Genomic DNA, 19,432 nt, shown 5'->3' on the forward strand with positions numbered 1-19,432 from the left:
AAAGCTTCCATTTGCCCTTTTGGATTTGGGTATGAAGAAACAGTTCTCAGTCACTTGCTATAAACTGAGCACTGTGTTAAGCATTTACATAAACCTTCCTGGGTTAGAGATGGCTCTTTGTTCCAATACCCATTCTCCTCTTTGCCACAGTTAAGAGAGCTTACAGATTGGTATACACACACACACACACACACACACACACACACACAAACACACACACACACAGGAAGATCCCAACTCTCCATTCAGTTAGGTGTGGCTACTTGATTGAGTTCTAATCAATAATTTGTAAGTAGTACATCCAAGAATACTCTTAGTTTCTTCTTCCATTCTTCTTCCTGGAATATCCATGTTGTTACCTGTTTTCTCAACTTGCCATTTATGAAAGAAGGAGTATTTTCTACAAATTCTCTGACCAAGCTTCAGTCCGTCTGCTTTCAAAAAGTCTCTATGTACACTTCTCTGATGCCAGTGGAGTTCGTCTCTTTCCAAGACTGTCCAAATCACTGACTGGTAGCTCTAACATTAACTCTACTTTTTCTTACAACGTCGACAGGCTTAGCTGTCAACTAAACAAAACTTTAGTGGGATAGGAGATGTTATTGTGACTTGAAAGTTCTGCTTCTTCTTCCAGGCATGGTGTTTGACAAAATGTGTGTGCAGTGAGGCTCATGCAAAGGGGACCTTTCCACAGTGTGAATTTTACCACAAACCTTTAAATGTAGTGTCAGCAAACTACAGATACTGGGATAAGTCCACTTCTAATATTTGTGGGGCTTGGGGAAAAAGAGCAAATGGAAGCCTATTTACATATCTAATATTTATAATATTTATATCACATATCTAATATTTATAATTGATAAATAAATCCAGCAAACATTAAAATAAAACACGTTTGTCTTCCTTCCTCAACAAGTACAACTTCATAATGGCCTGGAAGGATCAGAATGTAGACTTCTTGGAATTTTTAGAGTTCTACCCAGAATAAGGCAACATGGGGATTGCCATGTCTTGGTCCCTACAGTCTTCCCTAATTCTCCTTCTACCCTTCTCTCTTTCCTGCACTTCCCAGGATTCTTGTGCAGGCTCATGGATTGCCTAGCCCACGATCCATGCTTCATTTCTTCACTCATGCCCCCACCAACAGTTCTGCCTTGGCAATGACTTAGGAGGATGGACGGGGAACGGGCATACACAGGGCATGAACTGGGCCAGGGTCCCTTTGGGCAGGGAATTCTAGGGTTCTGTGTATCCATTGCATGGTCTAAGGGTACAGTTTGCAAGGTCATGGTGCAGGGACCTCCTTTGCTATGAGAAGGGGTACAGCTAGTAAGGGCTGGAGTCAGATTTAGGGCAAGGTTCCCTCTAGTTTAGGTTTAAAAGAGATACTAGATGGGCCTGGGACTTCAGAAGGGTAACTAATGAGAACAATCACTGGTACACTGGAAAAAGTGTGGCTTGGGCAAAATTGGAGCTCTACAACTCACTCACCACATGTTCTAAGCCAACATGCTTCTAGGTCATGGTTTTCTCATTTGTCAAGGGTGATAACATCTACAGCCAAGGCTATAGGGATAAATTCACCTGATCCTCTATGCAACAAGACAGCAGAGTGTAGTAGACTCAGGGCAACCACAGAGATGCAATCCCAGCGCTACCACTCACTGTAACCTTGGTTAACTTACTCAACCTCCATGTGTTTCAGTTTCCATATTTGGGAAGTTGGTTTGATACTAGTAACTAACTCACAGGATTTTGTAAAGATTAACCAAGATAAGATGTATAAAGTATTCAGAAAAGTTCCTGCACATAGTTAGCTCCAAAGTATATAACCCAGGGCCTAAAACAGAATCAACAATAAAGAACTACTGACTGTTTTCTCTGTGCCTGTGGGTATCATGTGGTTGGGATCCACAAATAAAACATAATCTTGCCTTCATGGAGGTTACAAAACAGAAATGTGATTCACTTCACTTTGATCTGTTCCACCAGTTCAATGAGTGATGGGTGTTGATAATAATAATAAACAGACGCTGTTGGTATATAAGGCCTGCATGTATCTTCACATCCCTCCTCCTATTTGACCCTAATGTCAACCCTGAGAGTAGGTAGGGTGGGGATCAGTCCCTACATATTCCAGATGGAGAAGTCCTTGTTCAAAGACACATTAAATCTCTAAGGGGCACCGGTGATTTAGATCTTGAACTTAAAGATTTTGGGGATTCAGTTCAGACCCTCCTTGTCTTTCATGATTTGGATCCAGCTAACCTTGACCCATTTCTCCTCTGGTTTTCTGCCCACGTCACAGAAACAGGCAACTTCCTGCGATTCTCTAGCCTGGTGGTACACTTCATGCCTCTGAGCCTTTGCACAGGCTGTTCTCTCTGCTTAGGATGGCTTCTTGCTCTTCTCTGCCTGGCTGGCGCCTCCAAGATCTTCATTCACGTCCTCTATCAAGTTTTCCTTGAAAGTGCTCACCCCCACCCCACCAGTGAGGCCAGGTTAGGTGTTCCTCCTTGGGGTTCTCACAGCATCCTATACTAACAACTATTAAAACACCTATCACTCCCTGTTGTAACCACACGGTATTGGTCTCTACCTTGACCGCATACACCCAATTTGAGAGCTCCTGGAAACCTGAAACTGTGTTTCAGTGCTCACGGAGTCCAGTATCTGGCACCAAGTGCCAGGGAACAAGGCACGTTTAATAAGTGTTTGGTCACTGGATAAATGAGTCACTTCTTCTAGGGATAAGCCCTGCGTATCCTGTCCTCAAGACACTTTACTGTCATCTACTGGTACACCGTTGTAGTACACTTACAAATCTCCACTGATTACAATGTGGGGTCCTGGTACAGTGTCCAACCTGAATGACGGGTAGCCCTCAACTCGATTCTAACCAGAACGCAGAACACATTACACTACACCAATACCACCCAAGCAGCTCTGGCCTTCACAAGGCCTCACCTTCCCAGGAGAAACACTTGTTTTGCCCATCTCTGGAATGTTTACTGCAAAGCCTGGCAGACGGACTCCGGCTGAAGCTGAGGGTCAGGCAGTCCATCCCCCTGCCTGGCTGGGAGTCAGAAGTCTGTCTCCTGACAGGCCACACAGACTGCTGCCTCCTTGCCGGGGGCTCATTCAGGCTTGAGCTGCCTCTGAACAGTCCTGTCTGGCAGAGGGAAGGGTAGGGATGGTCTGGAATTTTAGATGCCTTGGGGGCTGGGGTTGCCGCCTTTGTAATTGCCTGGCTGTTTGACCTCAGGCAAAATGGAGGGCCTCACTGTGCCTGAAGGCTGTCTCCCTAATGCAGACCTCTTCCCAATGCCCTAATATGTTTATTCCTATAATGAGCTCCCTGAATATCCCAGCCAATCACTCAAGGCCTTGGCCTTGGGAAGGGGGTGGGGAAAACTCTTGATTCCAGGAAGCTTCCTTCTCTGTGGGTGGTCTCATATTTTACTGCCACATCAGAGGCACCAGGAAGGAGAATATTATAAAACCAGCGCTGCCTGGGGTGGGAAATCCCAAGTTTGGGGAGGCGGGATGTGGTGTGTGAGAGAGATTTATGAGGAGCGGGTACTGAGTTCTTTCATGGCGACAGCAGGGGCAGAAGGAAGAGGAGAATTAGCGCAAACAGGATCCACCTGTGTCCAAGCGGCACTCTCCTAATAAATGTGTCTGGGATGTAGAGTCAATGTGGCTGGGCTTTGGCTATGCCTTTCCCAGGCAGGAGGGGTCAGGAAGGTTCTGTCTCAGGCATAGCCCTCTTCCCACAGGTGGCCCCTGTAGGGGGAAGGAGGGCAGGGATGCAGGAATCTGGCCCCTGGGGAAGGGAGTCTTGTGTTTCTGATGCAACATATCCGCTGCTTATTTGTGGCCTGGACTTTAGCAGGGTGAGATGGAGTATGGACCATGCAGGAAACCATCGAAGGTAGACATGCTCAAGGCTTCCCCAGTCAGTAAGATGAGGAGAGTCAAATGGCACCTTGGCTAGAGGGAGGTGTGACAAAAGCAGGACCTTTGAACACAAAGGTCCAATTCGGAGATCCGTTCTAGCTCCATTATTTACTCAAAAATACAGCTAACCTGCCTGGCCCCTTCCCAATGCCAGAGGGGATCTTCCAAGGAAGGTGCAGCGTCTCCATCCCACCTTGCAATTAGGGAACTCCAGTGAGTCAGGCAGGGGAGGGACCCTTTGAGGGTGGCCAGGCCCCTTGCACCCATATGGGGATCTGTGGAGGTAAGGAACTAGAGCCCCAAGCCACAGGATGTGACAAATGTCCCTTCCTTGGCTTCTGACGGCAACAGCAAAGATTTTCATGGGTAGGTCTGGTCACCATTCACAACTATCTACTGAGCCTCCCAGGGACCAGGGACCCCACCAGCCGTAAGGGGAAAAGGCTGACATGCTGCCTGTTTTGGGGAAGCTCGTGCTCCCAGAGAAGTCAGAAAACTGACCAGGTGAAAAAGAACTGGTCAGTACTGAGAATAAAATGCACAAAAGGATAGGGGATAAGATGTGAGGAGCAGGGGAGATCTCACTCAGGCTGTCACGGAAGGCTTCTTCAGAAGAAGCCGAATACATATTTACTGATCATCCACTTTGTGCCAGGGCCTGCAGCCTCTAAGTAGTTCTTGGCTTCTGGGGGGCTTACCACCTAACAGGAAGGAGAGACTCTATGTATGACTATGTATAGACCATGACTACACAGGGCATTAGCCCAAAGATCCAGCTCAGCCCATCTCTGGGGCAAGGGTCACTCCCTGGGGAGTGGTCCAGTTCATCCATCCATGTATCCGATATCTGGGGCCTCTTCTTTGCCAGGGTCAAGGGCTACCAAGATGAATGTGAGAGGGTCTGGATGTGTATGTGTGAAAGGCACAGACAAGGGCAAATGAGTTGGGCAGGTACTGGGGGTGCTCAGGGAGGGGATGAATTCTGCTGGGGCATATTCTAATTGTGTGGGGAAAATGAGCAATAGGCATAGAGCAGAAGACCCAGATTTGAGCTGGCAGCTGGGGCACCTGCTATATGATTCTGGACAAACCCTTGCCTCATCATCTGTAGAACAGGGACAGGAAGACTACCCACAGGGTTAGTATGAGGCTTAAGTGAGGATGCAGATTTGGAAGACTCTGGGAACCTGCCAAAAACGTGCTAGTAAGTGTGCTGCTCACTGGTGGGCTGCAAAGGTGGAACTTCTCCTCTCCAGGTAAAGTGGTCGATGGGCATTGCCAGCATCAGAGACAGACTCGGGTTCTGTCCAGCTCTGCTATTTATTTCCTAGTGCTGCTTCAGGCACACATCAACCTTCCCACGCCCATTTCATTTGTAAGTGCTCAGGAATGCTATCTCTGACACATTCTGACATATGGCAGGTGTTTAATGCTCATCTCTTTCCCTCCTGATCTTCACCAGGATGGGGAGAGGGCTGAGGTCTGTTGGGTATGTCCCTGGGGAACTGACCTGTCATTTCTTCTCTCTAAGAGGAGGAAGGGGCAACATCTTCCTTGCTCTAAAAGGAACTCCTGCTTCATGAAGTCTAGCATAATGGAAACCTGCCTGGACAACTCTCTGGGATCTCCCCTTCCTCCCCAGTACAGGTCTTTAGGGCAAACAAAGTCATCCGCCACCCACTCACCATTAACAGCAGAAATCAGGTTAGAATGTCATCTCAGTCCTTATCCCTCTCATTGCCAAAGACACTACACTGTGTCACCCTCATTCCTAAGGATATCTGAAAGTCCACAATCTTTATTACACAAAGAAAGTTTGTTAACATTTAGAAGGCTAAGCCATCCCCTCACCAAACATACATTTACTGAGCATCCTCTAAGAGCCCATCTGGGGAAATGCCCATGGGAAAGGCAATACACTGAAAAGGTAATTCATACCAAGCTGCAAATGACTAATATCTATCATTCCAGAAAAGGGATTTAAATGGTATAAGGAGGATGAGAAGAGCACATGAGAATATTAAGTGTTTGATTTAGAAAGGGGGTGTGGGGCCTCTCAAGGTATAAAGAACGGGGAACAGAAGGAAAAGGCTGAGAAGAGTTATTTTCTATCCATCCTTCCCTCCTCTTCCTCCCTCCATCCATCCATCCACCCACCTATCCAAGGTTCACTATGGACCCAGGACTGTGCTAGACCCTAGGTATTGCACTAACCAAAACAACCCTCCTGCCATCATGCTGCATACAATCTAGCTGGAGACAGACTCAGAAGAATATTTATCTTGCATATTTATCCTGACTCATGTCTTCTTTAAATCAGAAGTTACTGACTGGTAAACTTCATGAAGTCCACAGTCTTATTTTGGACTTAAATTGTATGCTTACAATTTTAAAATAGAAAATTCATATAAAAATTCAGATTTCTGACTGCCCTTGAAAAATCAATGACTTGGCAACACCAGCCCCTTTTTCTTGCATGGTAACAACTGGGTGAGTGAACTGCAGCAGCTGCCTTTGGAGGGGACGCCAGTTCTCACGCCCAACACAGTCCCCAATTTTCTGTCTTGCTGAAGCTGAAACCAAGTGGCAGATAACCATTTGCCATAAAGCATGTGTTGTTGTTTTCCTTGCAGCAGGGAAATATTTCTCTATGGTTGTGCCTTTTCCTACCACCTGCCCCTTCACTCACCGACCTTCTTGTCTCCTATAAGCAGCTGTACATGCAACCCCTAATTTAACTAAGTCCATTCTGAAGATGGCAATTAGCTCAATGAAAATCTTCAAGAAACCTGTACTCTTACCCTTCCTGCAGACCAAGGGTGGGAGGTCAGGAAAATGGACACAAAGCACCATCCTCTCTCTTGCCATCACAGACAGCCTCCCTCCTGCCAAGGGAACACATCCTAGGCAGGCTTCCACAGGCCCCAGGAGAGGAGACGTTCTGTAATGAGGCTGGCATCTTCCCAGTGACCTGCCTCCCCCAGGGCAAGGCTGTAACCAGGCTGGATGAAGTCTGTAGACTCCAGTGCTGAAACGGCTATTGCTAAGAAAGCCATGGCATCTGAAGGACTCCACTGAAAAGGTCATTCAGAGAACCAGGGCAAGAAAACCATGCTTTGGAGGAAGAGGGGAGACTCACAAGGTGAACAGTTGAGATCTTTGGAGAAAAGTAAGACAAGGTCAGAGAAGTGACTGAGACATAAAGTCACAGAGGAAAGAACACAAAGCTTTAGGCTCAAGACTCCTATAAGGGCTTATAGGCCAACCCCTTTACAGTCAGGCCTCTTCTGTAACTTTCTTCCCAAATGGCCGCCCAGTTATGCCTGAACGCCTGCAAATGATGGGGAGCTCACACTGTCACTAAGCAGCCCAACTGATCTCTGGATGGATCTTCGCCATTCCATATATTGAGCTGAAATAGATCTCTAGTGTAGGTGGCCCTACTGTTCCCAGCTCTACCAGTTGGAAGCCACATGAAAGAAGTCCTCTAACTCAATGGTTTCTAAACTTGGCTCATCATCATTTAAAAAAAAAATACAGTTTCCCAGCTCCATTGATTTAGCAGTTCTAAGGGTACATTGCACTGTGGCCTGTCTTGCACCCATCTGAACATCCAGCAACACCACCTCCATCTGCATTTGTACTGAAGGAACCAAGCAGTTCTGTGGTACACAGTCTTGGGAGTGTCCCAGAACACACTGTGGAACCAGCCAGATTTGTTCTTCACCAGGAATTTGATTTGAGAGCAGAGAGGCACATGGCTGGGGGAAACAGGAGCTGACTTCTCTAGAGAAGGCTGACCATAAGTCCCAGCCTCCTAGAGCCCAGAAGAGCCCTGGGTCTTGGTCTTTCTAAGACCTGGGTTTTCATATTTCCTTTTGATTCTGTGAGCCTCCCACATTCCAATACACCCCCATTTTGACTAAGTCAGCCAAGGTCTATTTCTTTTTCTTTCAAACAAAGAACTCTAACTATTACAGAAGGTGTAGAGTGGTGCCTGGGAATCTGAATGTCATTCTGATAGAAACCGTATTTTGGGGAATGTGATCTTAGTCCCATCATTATTTGACTTAAGAAGAAACTGAGGCCCAGAGAGAACAGTGGCTCCACTATGATCGCATAGCATCAATAGAGAAGGGAGTAATCTGGAAGAAACAGCATCTATCAGATTTCTCCCCACATTCCCTTCAGCTCAAAGACATTTCCCCCAGATTTTCTAGCCAGTTTCAGAGGGTGAAGACTCTACCAGGCAAGAGACAGCTCTTCACTGTTTTCCCCCTCCCTCTCTCTCTCCCTGAAAGAGCTGGGTAGGAAACAGCAGGAGCACCAGGCCTCAGGATTGGACAGCAGGAAGACCTCACGGAGAGAGGTCAGCACTTGAAAAATTCCTCAAGTCAAAGGGCTTGGGGCTTGGGTGCCACACAAGGCCCTCACTGTGTGCGCACATTGTCTCCCTGATAAAAGGGGCCGGGCCTGGGAAAACGGAGCCTGTCTCCAGGCGACTAGGCAGGCTGCTGGGGAATGCCCAAGGCCCTTCCCCCTCCCCCAGGGCCAGGGCCAGGGCGGCAAGGGGGAGGGGCAGGATTGCAGGGCAGGTGCCCAGAGTGGGAGGGATGAGTCCAGAAGTCCAGAGCCACTCTAGGTGGTGCTGGATGGCCTGTGTGAACTGGTGAATAAAGTGAGGAGGAAGGTGACATTAGACCTTTCCTTTCTTCCTCTCCCTTCCATCCCTGCATGTCCCCACTAGCAAGAGCCAGGGCCTGCCTTGTTCAAGGAGACGTTTAGTGATAGAGGAAGTGGTGGGGAGAGATGTAAGGATTCTGTTTCCCAGAGCCACCTGTCTTCAACAGAGAGGTACGTGTCTCTGCTGTGAGCCCCACAAGCAAGTCTAGGAGGAGGGGACCAACCCAGGCCTCCATCTTCTCATCCTCACAGTAGAGTGCCTGCCAGCTTACCAGCATCCAGACACCCCTCCTCCAGGGCTCCTGGAAGACAGCCCTTGAGCCTATCCAGCTGAACTGAGAAGTATGCCAAGTGGCTTCCTTCCCCCTGGCTTCCAGCACCATTATATTCATCAGCAATTAGTAATTGCAATTAATTGTTAATACAGTTACCATTTCAGTGCCTGTTATGACAAGCTAAGCCCTGTATCAGCCCCACCTGTGCCATCATCTCTAATCTTTGCAATGACCTTTCACAAAAGATATACTATAGCCCTGCTTCATAGCTAAAGAATGTGAAGTTCAGAGGTCAGACTTCCCAAGGTCATGTAAGTGAGAGGGACAAGAGATCTAGGCAGTCTGCCTTGGGACTGTCTACTAGTTTTGCTCCCTCCCTGCTGCTGATTGACAATCCTCAGTCATTGTTATAGGTGGGGAAAGCTGCTCTCTGAGAATGGGGTTAGTTGGGGGGCCTGCTTTGGTTCTCCAACCAGAAAGCAAGGAAGTACAAAGGGTAGCCTCTCACTGGGCCCATATTAGCAGGACTGAGATGTTGGCAACTGTTTCTCATTGTCATCCCCCATAAGCAGGTTATCTAGATAAAATACAGGTTATCCAGTTAAATTTGAATTTTGGGTAAATAACCAAAAATTCTATACATATAAGTGTCTATTTATGGTATAAGTCTATACCAAATATTGCAAGAGATAAATAGATTCATTATTTATCTAAGTATTAACTGAGGGTCTTGTATTTTTATTTGTTGAATATAGTCATCCTACCCCAAAGCCACTGCTGGTGATGCCAGCTCTGAGTTCAAATACCCCCCCCCTGTAGGTGGCACAGTGGTCCCCATGGGGCCAATTAGGCCCACTGCAAGGCTTGAAGGAGCCTGCCAAGATGCCCTGCAGTCCTCATGTCTTCAGTCAAAGCAGCCTGAAGCAGTTCAGCCCAAGTGGAGCCTGAAGCCTTTGAGCTACCAGCTGAACAACAAGGGGGAGCCTTGGGCAAAGCCTGGACATCAGGTACTCTTGAATTCCAGGGCAGCTGAGTGTTTTCTGAGAAAGACTCTCCCTAGGGCATCCTTGATCCTGAACTCTCCCATAATAGTAGTATCAGCCTCTGGCAAGAGCATCTATTTGTTTGTTGATTAAAGCATCTGTGTAGCCTATCCTACCTTGTGCCAGGTACTGTGCTAGCCTCAGACAATATGGTATTCAAACAAGGGAGGCTTGTTTAAGCCTTACCCTCCTGGAGCTTATGCTCTAGCACAGACCATAGCACAGGCAAACAAACTGGACACACAGGACAACAGGAGGGAGAGGAACAACAGGCTTTTAACTGGAGCCTTTAACATTCCTGTGAGCTCAGTGGTATGGTGACAGTGGTGGCATTACGGTCCCCACTTTACAGAAAAGGAAACTGAGGCTCGGAAATGTACTTTGGCTTGGCCAAGACCACAGAGCTGGTGACTGGCAGAGTTGGGACTTCAGTTCTGACCTGCCACCTGCCAGCCCTGAGTTCTCTGCATTTTATCTCCCTTCCCATTTTAACACTCTTGGGAAACATGTCTGACATGTGTTAGGAAATCACATATTTAATATCAGAACACCAGGAGAAAGAGCAGAAAAGATCCTGCTAGAGCCTTAAAAAGAGGAAAATAGCCCAAAGGCAATTTCTACGAAGGTTCCAATTCCCAAACCTGAGATCACAAGTGTCTGGATGGCTACAGGAACCTCTTTTCCTCCTGGCACCTTATCGTTCCAGCTGCCCACACGACTCCAGCAGGGTGGAGCTGCCTGGCTTGAGGTGGGGCACTTTCCTCCGAGGGTGAGGTCACCGGGATCCTGTGCTTGGCTGCAGTGCTGTTACATGGAGTCCTGCCACTCTGTCTCCTCCCACTGCTCTCAGACACTGGGCGTGTGTGGGTGTGTACATGTGTGAGCCTCCCAAGCAGGCTCTGCAGGCCAGTGCCCTCACACACAGCACAGGAGGGCTTGTGCTCTAGCAGGAGTAGGAAAAAAGACAAGGAACAGGGGTGTCCAGAATGGTCCGAGATGAATCCCAGATGCCACTGACATCCATTTTGATTTTGGGCTCAGAGCCTCAGTTTTCCTTAGTTATAAAATGAGAATAGTAAAAGTATTCCATACAGTTGTTGGGAGGATAGAATTAGAAAACTATTTAGCACAATGTCTGGAGGTGGAAAGTACACAAATGTTTGCCACATGACAATGATGAAGACATGACCCCATCCCCAAAGAGCTCATGATTTGTTCATCTGTGCGTTTGTTCATTTTTTGACCAAGAATTTTCAGCATCTACCTCGTGCCAAACGCTGAAGTCCTGTGCAGGGGTCAGCAGGAACTGTGGTGCCATTAGAAATGCCTTTTAAGAAGTTAGACCTGTTCAAGTCCCACCCTAGCCACTCCCACCTGTTCTTTCTTGAGCAGGTGCATGGTCTCTGTGTTCTGCTTCCTCACCTGTATAACACCCCCTGGGCAACTCAGGAAGTGACTATGACAAGAGCTCTCTTGGCAAAAGATTAATGACCAGCTCTGTGAAGAGAACTGAAAGCCCTGTTTTGTAGCATTTGCCAGTTTCTGGGGTATAAATGCTCTCATGTGACTACTGTGACTTTCTGTTGGACTGAGTATGAGATGAGAGGGGAAAAAGGAGATTTCAGAATGTCACCAAAGTCACCCTTTAGTTTCACTGTCACCATCTCCACCTGTCATTATCAAATAACTTATCACCTCCAAAGTCACTCATTCAGTCATCAGACATTTCCCAATTAACTGCCTGCCCTGTTGTAGGCACTGAGATGCAAATAGACCATCTGGGAGTGGGTGGGGGAGGGTGGTGGTGGGGACACAAATTATCATACAGCATTTCTTGGTGAATCTAAAAATGCACAAGGTACCTTAGTGGGTATCACCGATCATTATTTAGGAGGACAGTGTAGCCTGATACACTCTGGGCTGGAAGGACAGTAGCAGAGGGGTGTTTCAAACCAAGAATACTTTCTTCATTTCCTACCCAACAAATAAGAGAAAAAAGAGACATAGGGAAGGGTGGAGAATTGAAGGGAAGGTAACAATAGATCATTGTTGAAATGGAATAGCAGACATTCTGGGAACAAGGCCATGGGTGAGGTAAGAGGAGAGGAGAGCCAGAGTTCTACAAGCTACTGGAGGGAGGGGGTGGGGGCAAAGGCTTAGCTGCTTCTATCCCCTCACCTCAACACCCTGTTAACTCAGCTTCCTCCAGGCTCTGGAGGGCTTAAAGGCAAAACCATGAGCAGGGAGGTACATCCGACCCAAGCCTGAATATGAGCAATCTCTTTTTTTGTCGCGTTCAATGTTCTGATTTCAAAATCAAACCTGGGGTTCTGGTATATTCAGTGGGCAATTAAAAAAAAGCTTTGTGCCAACTTTCTTTTAACAATCTCAAATAGCAGTCTTACAGTTACTCCCACACTGGAAAATAAAGAGCCAAGATTTTATACATAGGTGAGTAAAAACTGAAACCCCTCAACTCTATGTATTATATTGCTGACTTTTAAGGTAAGGTGAGTTTCATGCCTCATTATGCCCATTAAAAGTTATCCTCATTGGACTGGAGGGGGGCAATGACAATGCTAATTGAACACCAACTGTTGAGCACCAGGAATATAAGGAAGAACAAGACACGGGCCTTGTTTTGGCAGAAAAGACAACCACCTAACAGCCAATGATAACACAGTGTGAAATTACTGTAGCACAATGCAAAATGCTCTAAGTTAAATAAAGGAGGTGGCTGTCAGCACTGTTGGCAGGTTGCAGTGTGTCAGGGAAGACTTCACAAAAGAGGTGACACCTGAGCAGTCTTTTAAGGATGAATGGAAATTGGACAAGTGAACAAGATAGGGAAGGGTATTCCAGGTAGCAGGGAACAGAAGGTGCTAAGGCAAATGTGTTTGAGAACTACAGGCTGTTTGTTAATTCTGTGGAATAAAGAGTACAGCAGGAAGTGGGGCTAGAGACAGAATTAGAGGGAGGCAAGCAAGCTGATGACTTGATTTAAATTTGAGGGCAATGATGCAGCAACACAGGATTATAATAGGGGATGTGTGGTGGGAGCAAACTGATCAAGTCTGTGTTTCAAAAAAAATTACCCTTTGGTTACCACCCAAGGTTAACATGGAAGTTAACCAGGAAGTCAAGACTGGAGACCCGGAACCATTGAGGCTGCTGAAAATTCTAGGCAAGAGAATGAGTGGACAGGCAGTAGGGCTGAAGAATACTGAGTTTAACATCCATTTATTTTATTTCTCCTTTCCCTTGTGGTTCTCAAGATTGACTGATTTCCCCTCATCCCAAAGGACAGCACCAACTTGAGTTCAGACCTACTACTGAGCTGGCCCAAAGTTCCCTAAACACCACTGTCCTAGCTGGGCTCTTCCAGGTCCAACTCCAAAAGGTGGTGGGATCTTACAAAGCTCAGCATGAACTGTGTTTCTCAGCAAAGTATCCCTCTGTTTCTCCTCCAAGGATGAAAGGTCCTTCCCCCCAGGTCACTGGGCAGGTATCAGATAGTCCTTGGGGGGCCCAGGCTGGTCCAGAGTATCAAGCTGGCCTCCACCAGGAGGGGGAGAGAGGGAGTTTCTTGCAAATTCTCCAGCTACAGGGAAACCTGATTCTGCAGGAAAGCCCAGAACCCAGAATGGGAAGACAGAGGATCTGGGGCTGAGAAGGGAGAAAAGGGAGCAGCATTGTTCCTGGTGGGTTCACTCTCAGTCTAGACAGTAGCTATCTCCCCCTTCATTATCATCTCAAAGCGGGAGGGGAAAGGGGCCTGTGAACTGGCTTCTCCCCTTTAACAACTTCTTCCTCTCAGGAGACAGTTTGCACAATGGAAGAGGGGTTGGGCAGGGGCTGACTCAGGCAGCCCAGGCTCTGCCAAAGCCACCCCAGGACAGCGGGGCTGGCTCGCCACCTGCTGGCCACTCCTGGTGGCCGGGGACAGGCAATCCTCAGGAACTCGGCAGAAGAGGACTCGGATTCCTAAGCAGCCTGCATCGATCTGGGGAAAGCTGGAAATGAATTAAGATTCAGAGATGATAGGAAGTTGAAGAATCTAAGATGGAGTTCTGCAGGAAAAGCTGGTGTGTCTGCAGGCAGGAAGTCTCTATCACAAATGTCCAATGGATGCAGAACGAGGTTCCAGGTAAGTTAATGAGTGTCAGTTTCCCCCTTCTCCCCTTTATTAGCTACTGAGGGGCAAGAAAAGGATTGTTGCTTTTGAGGCCCAATTAAAGTGTGAGTATAACAGGCGTGATTGAAAGAGACTGGGAAACATTCCTCTAAGCCAAAATTGTGTCCCCCCTCAGTATGCACAGTTTAAAATTCACCCATTAGTCATACCTGTGGATTAGAGAGATGGAAGGCTAAAGTAAAATGTGAATGCTACTTGGATAGGAGAAAGAGATGATGGGGATTAAGGAGTGTACTGGTCGTGATGAGCACAGAATGATGTATGGAAGTGCTGAGTCACTATACTGTACACCTGAAACTAATATAACACTGTATGTTAACTAACTGGAATTTAAATACAAACTTCAAATAATAATAAATAAAGGTTACTTGGGTGAGGCCATTCATTGCATTTCAACCTCATTCACTGTGCCCCTACACTATACTACTTACCCCATGGACACCAGGAGGACAGAGATTCGTTAAGAAGCAACTTTATCATTCAGGAACTAATAGGCATGAGTGATTAATAGAAAACTCTGGCACTGAGATCAATCGTAATCCACTCTGCCCATTATTGGGGATGAAGAGATTAAATAAACATGCCTATAAGGGGCTGCCGTCAGGATGACTAATGTTGCATAGAAGGTCACAAATAGTCTCCAACAGTGACATACACCTACTGTCTATAAGACACATCCTAAGCACTTTTACAGTAACTGAGATTTTAACCCAATTACATACATTAACTCTACAAGGTAGATACTGTCTTATTGACATTCAGGTGCAGTAACTTGCAAAGGTCCTTCAGCTACTATGGGGTAGAGATGGGATCTGAATCCAGACGGCTTAACTCTGAAGTCTGTGTTCCTCACCATTGTACTGTGCTGTCATTTATCAGTTCAACCTCCATAGAGAGAGTTAAGTTCCCTGACAAACAGGTTTTTAAAATAACCCCTGACCACTGCCATATCATGGCAAACCCTGACTGAGCTAGAGATAACATGGCAGAGAATGCTCCAAATCAAGGTCAAGCACTGGGTTAAAAAGAAACAAGAGGACTGCAAAGGCCGTGTAGGCATTTTGATTACTGGGTGGACAGGCAGCAGAATTGTACAGGCAAGAGTGCCTGGAAGCAATATCTCTGCAGAAATCAACCGCTATGCTCAGGACATAAAGATGGTGCTTACATAAGCGCATGAACAAATAAACAAGGCGTCATGATGACAAGTTCAAGCAAGCAGCAACACCAAAGATAATGCACACTGGATCAGAACAAAGGCCGTGCACATAACCATCTTGCTTAAGATGAACTGATTTCTTAGCAAGAAAGTAAAGACTGCTATCTACACCTGCTGAACATGCTCCCATATTGACTGTACTGAATATGTATTACATGCTATAAATATCCCACTCCAAAGCACAGGCTCAATCGTTCCCAGCCTGAGTTCACTTCTGAAGGAATGAATGTGAGTACACACATGCATGTGAGAACAGCAGAGCTTCCGGCATGCTCAGTGAACAATACGCATTAATTTATTCACCAAGACGTATTTACTGAGAGCCTACGATGTGGCAGCCTTTGGAGACATATGCATGCAACCTTGCCCTCCAGCCCCATGACCTTGTATGGGTCTGTCAGAAACACCCTGGATGGAGTGCCTCCATGTCTCCACATTTGGACTGAATTCCTGGACTGCAAATTCTATGCCTCAAATTAGGACTGATACTATTTATCACTCCCCTCTACCAAAAATTTGGTATAGAGCCTATTCTCCAACTGTCCAGATCCATGTGAACAGGGTCTGTTCACCACTCACCTGAGCACCTAAGACTGTGACTTACACTTGACTGGTACTAGTAACTGCTTGTGGAACAACTGCTGCAATGACCTTGACACATGTGCCTAGTCTCTGCATCTGGAGAGCTTATCATCTGTTGGCATGCCCAACATCGCCTCTGCTCATGCTTGGTGTTAAGAGAAGAGGTTCTGGAGCCAGACTGCCAGTACATGGAAGACCTGGGATACAAACCCAGGGACTCTGGTCCCAAGGGTGTTAGATAAGGACCATGGGCCTTGTGTTCGTTTCTTTTACCCTCATAGCAACCTAACTGAATGGACAGAGGATGGCTGAGGCTGAAAGATAGTAAGCAACTTGCCAGAGTTATTCTAGATTTTTAAAGTTTTCCATTTTTAGGAAGGTAATATGGCACACATACCATATATTATGTAATACTCCCGATGAGCTCTAGACAGCACCCCCACAGCAAACGTATTAACATGTAAACTAAGCTTGCAGTAGATCATATGATCAAGCACAGTGAGTAGTATAATGAAGACTATTATAATCTCACTTTCCCTCAGACCAAGCTTTGTTGCCAAATGGATTATAAAATATTTTTCAGTTTTCAGAGCTTTTTGGTTTTAGATTTACAGGTAAGGGATTGGGAGCTATAAATGTAAAGCAAAAAGCAGATGCCATGGTGCTTGGCATGGAGCAACCACATGATAAACATAGTTTGTTTTTTTTCCCCTCGGCCTAGTCTCTGATACCACAAAGCCTCTCAGCTCCCCCCGCCTCCCGCCACCCCAGGACTGAGAGAAACCCATTTCCTCTCTTGCCCATTGGTGGAAGCTCCTACAGATTCTGGCTTACCAATCTGTGTGGGCATCATCGATCACCAATAGGATCCTGGGCCTTTGAACAATGGGAGCAGAGGGACCTGGAGGCTCCATCAGCCCTGAGGGGGCTTGTGAGGTCTGCTTCATGGCACTGGAGAAGGAACTAAAGAGGCTGGATCCTGGAGAGGAGAAGGAGGCTGCCAGGGGCTGGGGGTGCCTCCTCTCCATAGCTGGGGAAGCAGGAGAGCTGGTGGAGCTGTCTGGGCGCTGCAGGTCTGTCATGTAGCCATTGGGCAGGTTGGCCACAAAACTGCTGTCAGAGAGGCGCCGTCGGAGGAAATTCATGGCTATGGATGGAAGAGATGGCTTGTTCTTACTCAGACTTGTTTAGGTGAGGCCCAGAACACAGGCTACCAGGGAGAGGAGGTCACAGAAGAGCCAGGGGAATCCTGCACAAGTCGACTTCAGCTGTCTTTGCTAACCTGTGGAAACAAGCCAACACATACATTAGTGGAAATGACCTCCACCCCTTAAGAGCAAATAGATATGGCACCTTCCTGCCCCACTGTTGGGGGCAATATAAAGTGGGACATCCTTTTGGAAAGGACTTTGGCAACATGTAATTAGAGCATAACCTTTTAACCTATAATTTCGATTTTCTGGAATTCTATCCCAAGAAATGAATCTCAGTTACTGGAAAAGCCTCCTGCACAGATATATTTTCCATGGCATTATTTACACTAGCAAGATACTGGAAAGAATTCCAACCTTCAGTCACAAAATAATGAATAAATAAAGTACAGCACAGTCACTCAGTTGAAAACCTTTGACTAATTAAAAGAGGGTACTTATAAAGAGATTTTAGTACCATAGAAAATAATTCATCTGTAATTAAGAAGGTCATGCTACAAGTTTATTGGGACAGAATGACTACAACCACATAAAGGACGAGATAATATCACTTTGGAAAGCAAATACACTGGAATGTTAACCATAATTACATTTGGGTAATGCAATTATGTGGTTTATTTTTCTTTTTCTTCCCACTTACCTATATTTTCAAGATTTTCTAGAATATATATTGCTGCGGACTGAGCTGTGTCCCCCAAATCCATGTGCTGAAGACCTAACACTTAATGCGCTGGTAACTGGAGATGGTGCCTTCAGGAGGTAATGGAAGTTACATGAGGTCATGAGGGTGAGGCCCTCCGGATGGGATTCATGGCTTTATAAAATGAAACACTAGCTTGCTTTCCCTCCATCCAGTGAGGACACAGGGAGAAGGAAGCTGTCTACAGGCAAGGAAGAGGCCCTCACCAGAAACCAATAACGGTGGGACCCTGATCTTAGACATCAAGCCTCCAGAACTGTGAGAAAATAAATTTCTGTTCTTTAAGCCACAAAGTCTGTGGTATTTTGTGATGGCAACCCAGAATGACTAATAAAACATATGTATTGCTTTTCTGAACAGAAGAAAAAAAGTTAATTTAAAAAAACCAGATTATTCACTTGAGATCTAGATAACCCATTGAGAAAAATAATTATTTAAATATGATTATCTAATTATGCAATTAATTATATAAATGATGCAAAAAACTCATAGAGTTTTTATTATTTTATATTTTTATAGAAGTAAAATTTACTTCCACTGAGATGCACAGTTCTCAAGTGTACAATTCTTTGAGTTTTGATATATGAATACACTGATGAAAGATTTATTATATTTATGCCGTCTCAGGAAGTTCTCTTGTGCCCATTTCTGGTCAGCCTACACATCTTCGTAGACAAAACTCTTTTGATGTCTGTCACTGTATGTTAATTTTACCTCTTCTTAAACTTCCTATAAATGTAATCATATGTATTAATCTTTTTGAAGGGCTTCCTGCCCTCAACAGAGTGGTTTTGAGACTGATCTAGGCTACATGTATCAATAGACATTCTGTTTTTCAATCTCAGAGTAGCACTCCACCAGATGATTCAAACCACAAATTTTTATATCCTCTCCTGTTGATGGGCATTTGAAATGGTTACAGCTAGAGGGTATTATGACTAGGATTGTTATAAGGATCTTTTCCTTAAGCATTTTTGTGGAAAAAGAAAGAATGGGGGAAAAAAGAGTGAAGGGGAGACTTTTCTTCAGGAAAATATCTAGAAGAAAATTTATTGGATCACAGGGTAGAAGTATGTTTACCTTTATAAGAAACCATCAGAAAGTTTCCCATAGTCGTTGTGCTAGTTTGCACATTTCTCCTAAGGGTTCCAGTTGCTTTACATCCTTCATAACATTTGGTTGTTGTCAGTCTTTAATCTTAGTGGGTGTAAAATAGTGTCTAATTGTATTTTTAATGAATTTTCTCTAATATTTAAGGAGGTTGAGCAATTTCCATGGGTTTACTGGCCATTAATATATCTTCTTTGGTGAAGTATCTGTTCAAGACTTTGGCCCATTTTTAAAATGTGGGTTGTTAATATTTTTATTATTGATTTGTATTATTTGACTAGGAGTTCTTTGTATGTTCTGGATATAAGTCCTTTATCAGATATGCACATTGTGAACATTTTCTCTGTCTTTGGTTTGCCATTTCATGTCCTTCGTGAACAGAAGTTGCTAGAATAAAATAACCCTTACAAAAAGTTGTTTCCTTGAAATAAAAACGTTCCAACAAGAAAAAAAT

The 19,432-nt window shown here is 45.5% G+C and overlaps 1 protein-coding gene and 1 long non-coding RNA gene across 2 annotated transcripts in view; one reads left to right on the top strand and one right to left on the bottom strand.

The window, feature by feature from the left end:
* SYN3 (synapsin III) overlaps positions 1–19,432 on the bottom strand; it is a 455,052-nt gene that overhangs the window by 401,688 nt on the left and 33,932 nt on the right. The window contains exon 2 of the mRNA XM_059186781.1: positions 16,792–17,239. Within this exon, the coding sequence (XP_059042764.1) occupies positions 16,792–17,102 (311 nt within the window). The 5' untranslated portion in view covers positions 17,103–17,239. The remainder of the gene's footprint in view (positions 1–16,791; positions 17,240–19,432) is intronic.
* Positions 13,905–18,128, top strand: LOC131839394 (uncharacterized). The gene is made up of 3 exons (XR_009356945.1): positions 13,905–14,108; positions 17,822–17,927; positions 18,024–18,128. It is a non-coding gene; the product is annotated as an uncharacterized LOC131839394 (long non-coding RNA).

Source organism: Mustela lutreola, chromosome 8 (assembly GCF_030435805.1).
Source record: "Mustela lutreola isolate mMusLut2 chromosome 8, mMusLut2.pri, whole genome shotgun sequence".
NCBI classification, from domain to species: Eukaryota; Metazoa; Chordata; class Mammalia; order Carnivora; family Mustelidae; genus Mustela; species Mustela lutreola.